At 50.8% G+C, this 15,360-nt stretch overlaps 1 protein-coding gene across 1 annotated transcript in view; it reads left to right on the top strand.

Moving 5' to 3' along the window:
* The window catches only part of LOC126547398 (luciferin 4-monooxygenase-like), a 29,815-nt gene extending 17,781 nt beyond the window's left edge, over positions 1-12,034 (top strand). The window contains exons 3-4 of the mRNA XM_050195382.3: positions 7,394-7,651; positions 11,597-12,034. Of these exons, the coding sequence (XP_050051339.2) occupies positions 7,394-7,651; positions 11,597-11,772 (434 nt within the window). The 3' untranslated portion in view covers positions 11,773-12,034. The remainder of the gene's footprint in view (positions 1-7,393; positions 7,652-11,596) is intronic.
* The last annotated feature ends 3,326 nt before the right edge of the window (positions 12,035-15,360 follow it).

The raw sequence follows: 15,360 nt of genomic DNA, 5'->3' as shown, positions 1-15,360 counted from the left end.
GAGCAGTGTGGGAGGAACCCTCAGTTCAGGGTCCCAAAGATGATTCCGGCGATGTTTCGAGCCCGTTGTATCACAGCTCGGAGGACCTCGGGAGGTCCGTCGCGGAGGGCATCGTCCCACAGCTCTTTGTTGCGTAGGGGGTAAAGGAGAGTTGGCAAGGGAGCAAAGAGGTTTGCAGTGCACTCAATCGTGACGTGGAAGATTGTGGGCGAGCTGCCACAGCCAGGGCAACGATCTGCATAACAGTGTGGGTACAATTTATTGAAAGAGACAAGATTTCGAAAAGTTGCGGTTTGTAACTGGCGTAATGCCACTGCTTCCTCCCGCGAGAAGGACGGCGGTGGTGCGGCGTGGGTGCGACGAATACGTGTATAATGACGGAGTATGTCTTTGTAACGGAGCAAGGGATCCCCCAACTCTGAACTAGTCGCCTCACCACGCCGAGTCGCCCGGAGGGAAATTTCTCGGGCAACCGCATGTGCGCGTTCGTTAGCCGGCAGCGAGGTATGACCAGCGGTCCAGAGTAAGTGGATGCGGGGAGGTGTGGTTGGTGTATTTTGCGGGATCTGTTTGAGAATTTCGTGCGCCGCTCTCGGGATGCCATGTCCTGATAGGAACGCCCGGCATGCCTGTTGCGAGTCCGTCAATATATACACTTCCTCAGGAACACGGATGGCGTATCGAATTGTAAGTGCAACACCGAGAATTTCTCCGTAAGCGGCATTTGTTCCGCGCATTGCAGCAGAGTCTCTCAGGGATTCGGTGCCATCCAAAACTACCGAGGTATAGCCCTCTTGAGTGCGTGATGTGTCCGTGTATAAAGTATGTGTTTCCGGGATGTTTGCAAGCATGCGGCCAATGTATCGTACACGGGCTTTGCGCCGCCCTTTGTCATGCTCGGGGTGCATATTACGTGGCAATGGATGAATACTTAGTGCTTGGCGTATCGCTGACGACAAGATCGTTGGACGGGTTTCAGACTCAAGGGGTGGGACAGAGTATCCTAGCCGTGTGAGAAGATGGCGGCCAGTAGGAGTGAGTAGGAGGCGCTGGCGATGGCTCACCCAATGTGCCTCTAGCAGCTCGCCTAGTGTGTTATGTGTCCCTAAGTTAAGGAGACGGCGTGTGGAAGTATGACTCGGGAGGCCATGGGCCAGCTTCGTCGCTTTGCGAATCATTCCGTCTATACGAAGTTGTTGCGCTTGGGTCAACCGCTGAAATGGGAGATGGTATGTAAGGCGGCTGATCACGCATGCCTCCACCAAGCGCAGCAGGTCCTCTTCTCGAAGGCCCGAGCGCCTGTTGGAGACCCTCCGGATCATGGCCAGAATTTGCTCAATCTGTCTGGATAGAAGGGAAACAGTGTAGTTTGACCTGCCATCCGCTTGGACGTGTAGGCCGAGGATACGAGCACGATTAACCTGTGGTATCGGTGTGCCATCCACGTGCACAGTGATAGGGGGAGTAGAGAAACGGCTCTGGGGGCGAATGATTATGAGCTCCGACTTTTCCGGAGCACATCTTAAGCCGCATTTTCTCGCGTACTCGGAAACTGTATCGACTGCTTCCTGCAGTCGGTCCTGGATTGCTCCGTCGGAACCCCGTGTCGACCAGATAGTAATGTCGTCCGCGTAAATAGCGTGGGCGACATCAGGGATCTGGTCGAGTTGCCGGGGGAGCCCTGCGAGCGCGATATTGAATAGAGTAGGGGAAAGAACTGAGCCCTGGGGTGTCCCACGTCCTACAAGGCGAATCGTACCGGATCGATGCGGTCCCATTCCAACGGTGGCTGCGCGATCTCGAAGAAATGCGCGGATATAGTTGTACATACGAATTCCACAGTGTGAATGTGCAACATTGCGAAGGATGAGGTCATGTTCAACAGTATCGAATGCCCCTTTGAGGTCTAAGGCGATGAGTGCTCTCGTTTGGGCGGACGACGGAGGTCCTATGACCTCCTCCCGCAATTGTAAAAGCACGTTTTTGGCAGACAGATGAGCCCGATATCTCAATTGACAGTTAGAAAAGAATCATTTTTCTTCAAGGAAGGGCTGCAGACGCCGCAAGAGTACATGCTCCATGAGCTTACCAATGCAGGATGTTAGGGAGATGGGTCGTAAGTTTTCAACCTTAACAGGCTTGCCCGGTTTGGGGATCAGTGTGATGTCGGCGTGTCGCCATGCTTGGGGAAGCATGCCCTTGCGCCAGCAATCATTGAAGATATGGGTGAGGTGGTTAATAGCCGCGTCACTGAGGTTACGAAGGGTGGCGAACCGGATGTGGTCGGCTCCCGGTGCCGTGTTGCGGCGTAGGTCTTGTAGGACCACCCGCACCTCGTCAGATGTGATGTCTGCATCGAGCAATTCGTTCGTCTCGCCTACATAAGGATAGTCAGGGTACTGCGGCGGCGGGCCTGTGGGTATGAAATGCTTCTCTAACTCTCTGAGGAGTGTCGAGACATCGTCCCTGTACTCGTGCATTAAGATGTGCAGCTGTTGAAATGTTTTTCCCTTTGTTGTGGTGGGATCTGTGAGTGAGCGAAGAATCGACCACGTTTTTGCTGTGCTCAATGTGCCTGAGAGGCGATCGCAAAATCCTCGCCAGTTATTCCTCGTAAGGATCTCTGCATACTCCTGAGATTCCCGTGTAATTTGATCTATACGTTTCCTAAGTTTGTGGTTGAGGCGTTGTCGTTTCCATCGTCGTGTCAACCCTCTGCGGGCTTTCCAAAGATGAAGTAAATGCGGGTCTTTGGAAAGCCCGCATCTGGTGTCTCGGTTGTGGTGCGCAGTGTGCTCGTGGTGGCCTCTAGATCTTGTGCGAGAGAGTCAAGCCAGCGTTCGTACCCTTGGCGCTCAGGTGGGTCCTGGCGACGTTCCCTGAATTTCGCCCAATCCGTTATACGCACATTTCGCTCGGGCCTGCGCGCGCCCCGTAATGACAAGGTGGTCGCCACAATGTAGTGGTCACTACCAAGGTGCTCCTCTAAAGGCCCGTGCGCAACGACTGGGCCAGTATTGCGCACGAAGGTAAGGTCAGGGCAGGTGTCACGAGATACGCTGTTGCCTGTCCGAATGGGGTGCTCTGGGTCGGTAAGCAGTGTGTATCTCATGTTACAGATGGCATTCCATAAGCGGGTCCCCTTAGCCTGCGATTTAACGTAACCCCATGCAGTATGCGGAGCGTTAAAGTCGCCGGCCACCACACAAACCCGCCCAAACCTACCAAATTCTGTCAGTAGGTGCTGAAAACAGTGCGTTCGCGAACGGGGGGAACTGTATGCATTGAGTATAAACAGACTCTCGCTGCGTTTACCTTGCGTACTTATTTGCAATATTTGGTGAGGAATGTCAATGTTAGTGGTATGCATGCGACATGTAACATGTTTCGAAACTAAGGCTCCCACAAGAGGAGAGACACCCGAGAGCGTGCTGTAGCCGGATAAAGAAGGGGTGCAATTGACTTCCTGTAAGAGGATGACATCGGGAGGGTTCGTGGATGTGGCGATATACTGCTGTACGGAACCTCGTTTTCGGCGGAATCCCCTACAATTCCACTGCCACACCACTAGTTGCTCCGCGTTACCCGGCGCCATCATCATCGCGAGAGGAAACAGGCGGTCGTGCATAGGGATGCGGGCGCCGGGTGCCCACATTTGAAGGTTGCGGCCGAGAGTCTTGGTCGGAAAGCGCGCTTTCGTTGTTACCGCTAAGCTCAGGAACTTGCATGCGTGCGAAAGTGCACTCTATACATGATTTAACTTGCTCCGTAATCCCTATTTGAAGGTCCTCCATTTGGCGTTCTATCCTGTCCAGAGCCGCCTGCATACTAGTGCTCATGTCTGCCACCAGCGCGTCCATTTGTTTTTGCAGGCGCTCACAGCGCGCCTCCATGTCACGACGTAGGCGGGCTATTTCTATTAGAGGATCGGGATTTGATAACGAATTGGTAATAGGGGAAGGGGTAGGGAGAGATTTACGGGGCGGAGCGAGCTGTGGGGGACCCTCCGCCCGACCTACCTCCCGAGGCGCCTCCATTGCTGCTTTCTTCTCCGGGGTCCGCTGCACCCCTGAAGGGACCAGGGTCACCTTGGCTGGGGCGTTGGTCTGCAGGGCCTCCTTGTAGGGTTGTTGGGAAGATGGGGAAGGAGGGCGCCTCTCTGGGAGGCGCACCGATGCCTCGCGGGATCGGGACCGAGACTTTGAGCGGGTCCGGAACTTGCGACGGGATCTCGAACGGGTCTCCGACCGGACTTGTCTGGTCTCCTTCGTTGGGGCGCGCGACGTTCGTTTCTCCGCCGTATCTGTGGTAGTGGTCGAGTCGCTGGAGGGTTGGAATTCACGCTGCTCTTTCTCGAAAGCTTTCCGCACCCAAGCTTTGTTCAGTGTCTGCCTAGCACGCCGCGGGCAGTTTGGATCTGTTGTAGGGTGGGTCCCGTCACAGAATCTGCAGTGCAACCCCACCCCGGCACGGATGTGACAGGGTAGGGTTGTCAGTACCGCACGTCGCGCAAATGGCCACGTGCGGCGTAGGACAGTAATCAGCCCAGTGGCCGAGCTTGTGACATATCTTGCAAACCAGTTGGCGGGGTCGATGGGGGTAGCAGCGGAGTTCTGCACCATAGAAACGCACGTAGCAAGGCACTTTAAGTCTTTCAAATGTTACCAACGCAACGTTGGTTTGACCCATCATTCGTGCTTGAAGTATTTGAGCTCCAGGAGCCAAAAGCTCATCCACTAGCTTGGAAGACGGTGTACCGGGAAAAAGACCAGGAACAATTCCCTTGCATGAGTTGTCTGGGGCCGCAAAATATCTTGTGATGGGATAGACCCGCTGACCAAGGTTGAGCTCCCTCACCTTGTACAATGCGTCGGCTACGTGTGACTGGGGTGTGCTGATGATTGCCAAGTTCTGCTGAGGTCGCAGTCGGAATATGATGTCCTGACGATCGTCAGTGGTCAAGCCGGCTACACTCCATAGAGCACTGGCGAGTTCTGGGCGCGTCCACTTATCGAGGCAAAGTCCTCCGTGAGGCCGCAGAATTATCTTTTCATCGTGCAAAGGAAGTTGAGGCAGGTTCTGATTCCGACTGCGCTTGCGTATGGTAGGCTGGGAGGCGTCCGGAATGCCCAAGATGTTCTCGGAGGGTTGCGTCTTAGCGTGCGTTTGACGGATGCGTCGCTTATGTATGACTGTCTTCCAACAGCCACCTGTGTCGTCGTCAGTTTTGTCATCGTAAATGTTCGGGGTAGCATCTTCCTCCATCCTTTCCCCGGTCGGAGTGTCCACCTCTCGCTGTTGGGAGGGAAAATTGGCGACGATGGGATCGGCGGCCACTCCCGCGGTATCCACCTCGGGCGTCTTCGTTGTTGTCGAGGAACGCGCGGCGCCGTTCTCCGTCGCCGATTGCGTCTTCTGCTCGTTGGAAAATGACGTTGCGGTAGATAAATGCTCCATCGAAACAGAGCGGTGAATTGGCCGAAGGCCCTTTGCACGCCCGTTTAGAACATGGGCCTCGGAAGAGCTGGTCGATTGGCGCTGTTGGTTCATGGTGTAGAAAGCACGCCAAGGCAGCTATGGCCCCCTATTTTCAAGAAAGTTAACCAGATTGGAATAGATTATATTATCAAAGAGTTTGCACGGAATGCTAGTTAAGAAAATTGGTCTATAATTAGTGAGCGAATGCGCATCACCAAACTTAAATAACGGTACCACCTTGCCCACCTTCCAATCTCTTGATGACACTGAGGAATGCAAAGATTGTGTAAATAGCTTAGACAGGATTACAGATGAATGCACATCGGTGCTCTTCAAAAATTTCGAATCAATGCCGTCAACGCCTGAACAAGATGATAGTTTTAAATTTTTAATTAGGTTTTGCACACCGACTGAGTCAATAAGTATAGTGTCCATTGGATGAAAGTTCATGTTGTATCTACCAGGCAGGTAAACATGCTGCGGTCGCAAGAAGATATAATACCTAATTGAATGCATCACAACATTTCTCTCTAGGAATAACGATGCCATTTTCATCAGACAAAGTTATCATGTTGGATTTAGAGCCTCCAGTAATGTTCCAGAACTTTTTAGGATCCGTAACCAGTAAAGAAGGCAATGTCTCATGAAAAAAAAAAAAAAAAAGACGCGCTTAGTACTTTTCAGTGCGCATTTATATATAGAGCTTGCTACTTGATAAGCAACCCAGTGATCTTGCCTACTGCTACGCTTTGCCTTGCGAAACAATCGCTTCTTCTTATTTAGAAGTAGTTTTAAGGAATTGTTAAACCAGGGGGATCGCTACCTGCCCGATATCATACGTAGGGGTATGTATTTATCTGATAGCGAAATGACGTTTTCTTTAAACAGACACCAGTTCTCTTCGAGAGTGCACGGAAAGAATTAGTTAAACTAAGCTTCGCGCCACAAGATGGCGGCCACCAGCGCAGCTGCTCACGTCTGTACTAAAAATTAAATTCTGGGGTTTTACGCGTACGTGTCAAAGCCACGATTTCATTATGAGGCACGCCGTAGTGGGTTACTCCCAGTTAATTTTGATCACCTGGAGTTCTTTAACGGGGACCTAAATCCAGGGGTTAAAGTCTCCCTTCGGTGGAGACTGTAGCCCTCCCCCCCCCCCTTCATTCTTTAAGGAGGGGCTCGGCCCCCCCATCGGCCGGTCAACTGTAGCACTGCGGCACCCACTCGACAAGCGCTGGAGGTGATTTTATCACCAGTAGTGCCTTGTACGGAGCAATCCTAACTCTCTAACTTATCGATTAATTATTTAATTGTGATTAATCGGTTGATGTGGCATGAGCAAAATCAGCAAAGCAGGTATTGTCGTAGTGCTGCATGCATGCATTTCCCCGAGGCTCTTCACATGACGTTGACCACCGTTTTTCGACTAATATTCTTGACAGAGTCTACTGTTTCTTGAGCCACCTGAGCGTGAACCTACCTGCTCGTAAATTAGTGAAGCTTCACATTGGTTTCTTTAGGTTACCAGTTAATTTTCACTTGTTTAGTTGTGCATTATGAGTGTTGTATTTTGCCAAAAACGCGTGCATTTTGTGCACTTTTGAAGGTAAGTAGGTGTGAAACCATTAAACACGGGGTGATCATTTTTAAGTTGTATGGAAGTTTTAGATGTATCCCGTGGCAGAGAGCATAATTCTTGTCCTTGAGCCGAATTATCCGAAGAGGCGGACATAATAAGCGCAAGAAATAAAAAAAAAGACATATTCAACGAATTAACAAAAATTATTTTGATTGTCTTTCTTTAACAAGCGTATGCGTTTGCACATAAAACGCTCTCAGAGCTGTTTCGCTCTTCATTATTATTATTTCGTGGTTCTGCGTGATCCCTTCTGCGCGCGCGATCACATGCGTGTAGGAGATCTCGGCTACTACGACGAGCGGGGCCAATTTTACCTGGTGGAGCGGCTCAAGGATCTGGTCAAGTGCGGCGGCACGCACGTCGCCACGGCGGAGCTGGAAGAAGCGCTCCGCGCCTCTTCCGGGGTGCTCGAAGCAGCCGTGGTGGGTCGGCCGCACGCAGCCTATGGCGAGTCGCCCGTGGCCGCGGTGGTGGTGAGGGACGACGCCGACGTCACCGCCGACTACGCTCGGCAACTGCGGGATATGGTGGCCGGTAAGCGTTGGCCGAACATCTCTTTCGCCCGTGGTGGTTGAATTACCGGTTGAATTACAGCAGCGACAGAACCGTTGTCCGCGAGAGGCATGAAATAGTTATTTAGACCGCATCCAAAGTTCTCAGAAGGATGGGTAACAAGAAAAGTTCGTAATGCGTTACTTTTCCGAATACTGCAGTACAACCGCGTGGTGCTAGTAGTACTGCGTACTAAGTAATTTACTAGCGCTAGGTACTGAGGAGCATGGAGGACAAGACATAAGAGAAGAAGCAATTGGACGAAAGCAGCATCGCTGATCCGTATTTTTTACTGCGCGCCTTGTTGCTCGGTGCTTGAACGTAAGAAAAATTTACCCCTGAAGAGACAACGCTATATCTTAACTGCGAAACTTGCTTTCTGAGAAACCCGTATGAGAGAGAGAGAGAGAGAGAGCAAGGAGAGGAAACGCAGGAAGGTCAACCACACGAGCGCCCGGCTTGCTGCCCTACACTGAGGCAAGGTTTGACTACGGGCTAGTTGGAATTCCATGGTATAAATCGTCACTTACAGCGCAAACATAGACGGAGGACAAAAAGGACGACGTAGACAAGCGCTGTCTACGTCGTCCTTTTTGTCCTCCGTCTATGTTTGCGCTGTAAGTGACGATCTACACTGAGGCACGGCCGGTCTCGAGGGGTGCGCGCAAGGAAAGCGCGCGCTCCCCTAGAGACCGGCCGTGACTGAGGGTGAGTAAAAGAGAGAACAAAAACAGGGCGAGAGGGAGCACTGCGCGCATATGCTAGGACGCACAGCAGGAGTACAATCGGTCAATGAGGCTGGTCTTCCTCAAAAACTGCAGTAGCGCGGGAACAGCTTTCTGCGCCATGGTCCAAGAATTTTCTTTTCAGAACATTTTCTCGAGTCCAGTGGCCTTAGTGTGATCTGTAAAGAGATGTAAGGAGATCGTATTGAGGGAAAGTGCACTACATGTGTCTGACAGTTTCTTCGGGCTCACATATATGTCGCACGTTGGTGTATCAGTCATTCCAAGGAAAGAATAAGCATTCGTAAAGGTCACACCAAGCTACAGGTGGTAGAGCAGTGCTGCATCGCGGCGGGAGAGACACTTGCAGCCGTAACAAAGGGTCCGGGATACCTAGGCTGCACTTAGAGACGCGCGGAGAGCTCCAGAAAGCTCGTGTCGATGTGGGAGCGAGCAAACAAAATTCTCTTGCAGCGTCCGTCCTCTCCAGTGGAATTGAAATATTCTGGGTGCCTTAGTGGGCAGACCGGATAGCTTTGTCAACGAGGTCGTTACCGACAATGCCACAATGACCCACACAACTTACTGTCCGTCGCGCAACGGGTGTAGTTTTCAGGTGCATCTGGCTTCAGTCCAGCCTTTCTTAAGATGATAAGTCTGACCGCCCGCGTTCCAGGGCACAGCCAAAGCAGGTGTCGAGCATTGGACGTTGCCACAGGAGCCGAGGACTCGGGGCACTTTCCTTGGTGGACTTTTATCGATTCCCATAAGCCCGGGTAACAGGTGGTGTGAGGAACACTCCAGCCCAAAGCCACCGAAGAGATACTTACTGCGTCCGGCTATAAGGCGGCGGGGAAGGAGGCCGACACATGGGCCAATCAAGTCGCGTGTGTCCCGCCAGAGGTTAGATTTTAGTGCTTGGTGGAGAGCGCGGGGATCCGACGGGAGGGAGTCTGGTGTCTCAGGTGAAGCAGGCGATCGAGCCACTTGGTTTGACATGCGCTTGAAACGTTTGCCACCATGCCCCTGTACCCACTGCACCTTAATACTGATATGCGAGAAAATTGCCTATGGCAGGTGATACAATTCTAATCCTCGAACTGGATGACCCGAAGAGGCGGACATTGCTTGTACAACAAATAAAAATCAGTAATTGATTAATTAACAAACTTTCACTAATTGAACTTCTAACTAATTACTTTACAGCACCCATTGCAATTTACGAATTGCAGCCGGTGAGTGGACAAGGCATATCTAGTTGGAGCTAAAATAAAGGCTGGCACCGGTTTCGAGATATGCGCCGTCAAACTTGCGGTAAAAATGCACGCTTGTTCCACCTACTTCTTAAACAAAAGGCCGTTTTATGCATTGAAGCTTAAATATAACTGGACCGCTAATGTACCGCGTCGAAAACTGCGGAAATTAGTATATCGAAACTGGTGTCATCCCGAGAATTCGTTCCATGTGCCTTGCAAACTCACCCGCTCCAATTCGTAAACTGCAATATGTACCTTAGAGTAATTAGTTAAGCTTAATTAGTTCAACTTTATGAATTAGTGAATTACGCATTTGGTTTCCCATGCAATTAATGTTCGCCTGTCTGTGTAACTAAGTTCACGAATTAGAATTGAGCAATACGTGACAGGTGATATTTTTAAAAGTTCAGTATAGTCTAAAAAATAAAAAAAGCGGTAGAACAGACGGGGGAAAGTCACATTTCGCCGTAATCTACGGAGGCAGTCCAGAGAAATGGAACTCGGGTGCCGCTACCACGGCATCTGTAGTTGTTTAACGTTGCACTGAAATCTCGAACCACGCGCCATCTGATTTGCTCGCTTTCATCATTTTACATCCGTCGGAATGCAGTCGCTGCCCGCCGTGGTTGCTTAGCGGCTACGGTGTTGGGTTGCTAAGCACGAAGTCGCGGGATCGAATCCCGGCCACGGCGGCCGCATCTCGACAGAGGCGAAATGTGAAAACACCCGTGCACTTAGATTTAGGTGCACGCTAAAGAACCCCCAGGTGGTCCAAATTTCCGGAGCCCCCACCGCGACGTGCGTCATAATCAAATCGTGGTTTTAGCCCGTAAAACCCCATAATTTGATTTATTTTAATGCAGTCGCCAAATGTCTGGAGAGTCTGGCAGTTATCTTATCAGAACCTTACTTTGCCGTCATCCTGCGCAGCGTCGTAAGTGATGAAGAGGGAACGGATGTCGAATACTTTAATGGGTCCGCATTTTCTTTCTTTTCTTATTTTTATTTTTTGACCCGCCGCGATAACTCAGTGGTTATGGGCATATAGTTTCGTACGATAATTACTAGAAGGAGCTCTGGCGCTAGTGCCTACGGGAGCTGCAATGGGAGCGGTTTAGCCAGTATGGGTTTGCCTAAACTTCGTCCTTCTGGCTTCAAACGGCTCGGCGACTTTGTAAATTCGTAATTTTTATCAAAGTAGCGCGTAATCAATAACTAAATAAACATTATTAAAATTGTCCGACGGCAGGATTCGAACACGGGACATATAGCACAGAAGCCCGATATTGAAACTATTACGCCCCGGGCGTATTGCATATTGTGGGCAAGCCAGCGTGTTGAGACGCTTGGCGCGTTTCAATTTGGCCACCTCGATAGGTTGAGCCGCTGCATTAAGTAGTGATCGTGCGCGTTCACGGAGCATTCTGTACTTAGAAAAGTATAAATCGATTTGAAATTTAGCACAATGGAGACTGATAAAGCGTAATAAACAAGGCCACAAGCACGTCTGAATTCACAAGTACGAAGATCAGACAAATCCATGTCCCATCATTCCCATGGTGGCTGAACGATTGCAGCGCCAGAGTTCCCTCTGGTAATTATTGTACGAAACTTTATGGTTATGGGAATGCGCTGCAGAGCTCGAGGTCACGGGTTCGATCCCTGCCGGGACGGCCACGTTCCGATAGTAGCCGAATGCAGAAACGCTTGTGTACCGTGAAGTATAGGTGCACGTTAAAGTGCCTCAAGTGGTCAAAATTAATCCGAAGCCCCCCACTACGGCGTGCCTCATAATCAGATCGTGGTTTTGGCACGTAAAGTCCCAGAATGTAATTTAAAAGTGTCCACACATTTACCTGTAGATGGCGAAGTGCGTCCACTTGAGTTACAGTTACTGCATATGACTCGTGTATAACTGACTGAAGTCTGCTCTTTCCGTATTGCAGCGAGGTTTCCGGCACACATGCATCTACACGGCGGCGTTGTTTTCCTCGGCCAGATGCCCCGCGCTGCCAGTGGAAAGGTAGACAAGAGACTTCTCCGTGAAATATGCGCCGCCGCCTCTACGGGAAACAAGATGGACTGGCCTGTGATTTCATCCTGCGCTACTGTGGCCGAATGAAACTTCACTACTGCGTTTTCCGCGAACGGAACGCAGACTTGCGTGACAATTTTCTTGGCATGTAGTTGCCAGGACACTATAGACCCACAAACCACGCAATTAACATGCTGATATGACACACTGGCGAACTACAAGTGTTATAGCAAACAAGTAATGCTTGGTTCTGCTAGCGCTTCATTTTGAGGCATCCATGCTTCATTACGCTTATAGGTGACAGACACCGAAGCAAGAAAGGGTATTTGGGGAGCGCGAAATAAATGTATCAGGCTTGCTTACAAGTACGTTGGATGGAGTGCTCCGCGGGAAAAGAGGGGGTGGGGAGGCAGGACTAAGCGTTGGCGGCGCTACGGCTCGCCTCCGGGACGAACATTCGTGTCACGCGATGAGAAATGACACCAAGTGCTTCAAGCTATCATTCGGACAACGAATATATATCGGATGCTGATGCTTCAAAACGCCGAAAGCGCCATCATGGAGAAAAAAAAAATCGCCGATGAGGAGATACTCAGTAATGCGAATTTTGAGCGCAGCTGTTTAGGTGTTCTGAATTCGAGATATATTGTCGCAAAGAATTTGATTCTGAACGGCAGGATCCTCTTGATGGCGGCGCAGAGCCTCTGCTCGGGCAGCTAGTTATCAGCTGCGGCAGACGAAGCACTTCCACCGGTTGCGTCGCTCATTGTTCAGAAAGAAGTGGCTGACACTATTTTGTATTATGATTATATTGCCATGTGCCATGGTAGTGACAGTGAAGAACGACAGTGTCGAAACTGTGAGTTACAAATTTAACGCTTCATTGGGCGAACATGTGACCAGCAAAACAAGTAACACTCAAGCACAACCATAGCGGCGAGCAGAGTCGGCGATCGTCGGAAATCCGATCTGCGGATCAAGCGCGTCGGCTTTTATGCATGACTCGTCGAAGGTTCCAGTGTAATCGCTGGTGCCCGCGTGGCTTCCAGAAAGTACCAATCAATTCACGCCACGCATACAATAAGATTGCAAAAATTACGAACCATGACAATCAAAATAAGCGCGAACGATACCAAACCAAGCAAACCAAACAAGCGCGAGCGAGAGCTGACGCGAGCAGACGATAGTACGAAACGAGCAGTCACCCGCCGTGGTTGCTCAGTGGCTATGGTGTTGGGCTGCTGAGCACGAGGTCGCGGGATCGTTCCCGGCCACGGCGGCCGCATTTTGATGGGGCGAAATGTAAAAACACCCGTGTACTTAGATTTAAGTGCACGTGAAAGAACCCCGGGTGGTCGAAATTTCCGGAGTCCCCCACTACGGCGTGCCTCATAATCAGAAAGTGGTTTTGGCACGTAAAACCCCATAATTCAATTTTTTTTTTAAAGAGCGGTCGGATGGGTCCGCATGACATCAGTTTCCCGCGCGAACGTCACTGAAGGTCCGCCGTTCGCGGCTCGCGTCTTTCATCTTCCGCTCCGCGTTCGCTCTTTCATCTTTCGCTGTGCTCGTTCGCTCAGTTACGCCGCCGACGCCGACGCTCGCCGTAGGAAAGGGTAACGGGTGCCTGAGAGCTGCGCTCTAAAAGAGTAGGTCACTCTCATAGAGCCCTGCGGCCGAATGGTGTCCCTCACTCTGAACAAAGTTAACACCTTTTGGGGTGTATATCTGCCACACAACGATTATCGTCATCTGCCTTGCTTGCGTTTCCTTTCTTGAAACACCGCACCCGCTACTTTCCTGTCGGCAATGCTGTATCATGCTGATAACGCGCATGTCGTTCGTTACTGGGAAGTACCGGGTTCCAAGCGTTAAAGAAAGGAAATGCGGACAAGACAGACGACGTGTATTGTTGTGTGGCAAGATACGGCTTAAAGGGTGTAAACTTTTCTTATGCCATCTTCGGCTGGTCGCCTCTGAGCGCTCTGGAGCGCTCTCGCGAGCGGCGTTGTCTTCGGCTGGTTGAAAGAGGATGCGCGCCCTGCGTTCGGCTGGTTCTTCTCGATTGCTCTCCTCCATCTTCGAGCGCTCTGAGGCGCTCCGAGCCGTGTCGTCGGAGCAGTCGTCGAGATTGAAACGTCATCGCAGCGCCGCGTCGCTGCTGTTGGCGACGGCCCACCGTAACCTAGGCAACCTAGGCCGCTGCATGCTGGCATCTCGACGAACGCTCGTGCCGCAGGTGCGTCCGCCGGTTTTCTCGGCAGCGCCGGGAGCTTTTAATAGGCGAAACATTGGACGTTGGCAGGAGTCACGTGGTTTCACATCTGCCATTTCCTCCTCTGAGAGCGAGTAGCACGTTCGGCTTGAGCGCTTGTCCTCTACCTCTGAGCTCGGGGAACGCCGGATCTGCCCAACTCTGCTTCGGGGGACGGAGGCGACCAGTCGAAGATACCATTAGAGTGCTGGTGTCCCTGAAGTTGCGCCTACATTTTCTTTTCGCAGCTCGCACCGCTACTAGCTGAGCCCTCTCACATAGTCTAAAATGACGTCAAGTGTTCTGCCGCGCTACACAGAAGCCAACTTCACGAACGCGACGCCGCCTTTTCGTTACTTTCAATGCCATCAACATCACAAAAATGCGCTGCTTCCGTAACACGCGTGGCGTGACATGAATGGCATGCGCGCATGACATGGCATGAGTGACATGACATCATGAATCGCATGCATGACATGACGAAAGTCATGGTGTAAATTACGTAAAATGTAATGCATCACATGACACGCGTGACATGACAAGAACGACATTGCATGGATGACATTAAATGTAGACGTGACATGTATGTAATGCACGCATAACAGGACATACATAACATGAATTGCATACAGATGTCATTCATGTGATGGCTACGTAACAGGGCATGGCATACGTGACATGGATTACATGGCATGTCATGACAATTAAGAGTGACATCACATGCAAGACACGAATGGCACGTCATGAGCATATACCTATTGGGCCTAATCTAGCAATGCATGGCATGATATGAATGACGTGACTGAAATACGATGATAAAAGTGCATGTCATGTCATTATTGTCGTCGTTAATGAAAATTATAACATGCCCCCCATGTCATTCATGTCTTAGGCCCAAACAATAAAACGTTCCTTTCCTTCGAGCGCTTCCTAACCTTACGTGAGGCCTCCTTACAGCGAAGGACCGATGGAGGAAGCAAGCGTACTCTGAAAGCTCCCTTCACCCGTCCTCACGTAAGGAGTGGTTGCCGCATGCCTGGGTTCGAGATTATCTCTTAAAATCATTCCGCAAACACCATTATTCTATTAAAAAATGTTGTATCATCGCACAATCTTTAAATTGAAGAGCTAATACAGAGAAGCGTGGACGCTTTCTTCTAGTTTTGTTTACTAAAGTTAAAAAAAGTAGCGCATTACTGTGCAAAACTTGATGTGCTCCAGCAACGCTGGCACGCCGGCGTCGTGCAACGCCTAGCAACGCCTTCATGCCGCACGCGTGACTGAAACGAACATGCCTGGCAAGACGTACCGTGCTCGCGCTTCTCCGCAGGTGGGCGACAGCGCGCATGCGCAAGCAAATGCCACGTGTTAAGCAGTGAGGTGAAGCGCTCGTTCAGGGCCAGGAGCGGCGTAAGGACGCA

Source organism: Dermacentor andersoni, chromosome 1 (assembly GCF_023375885.2).
Source record: "Dermacentor andersoni chromosome 1, qqDerAnde1_hic_scaffold, whole genome shotgun sequence".
Lineage (NCBI taxonomy): Eukaryota > Metazoa > Arthropoda > Arachnida > Ixodida > Ixodidae > Dermacentor > Dermacentor andersoni.
This window is presented reverse-complemented; position numbering and strand designations above follow the sequence as displayed.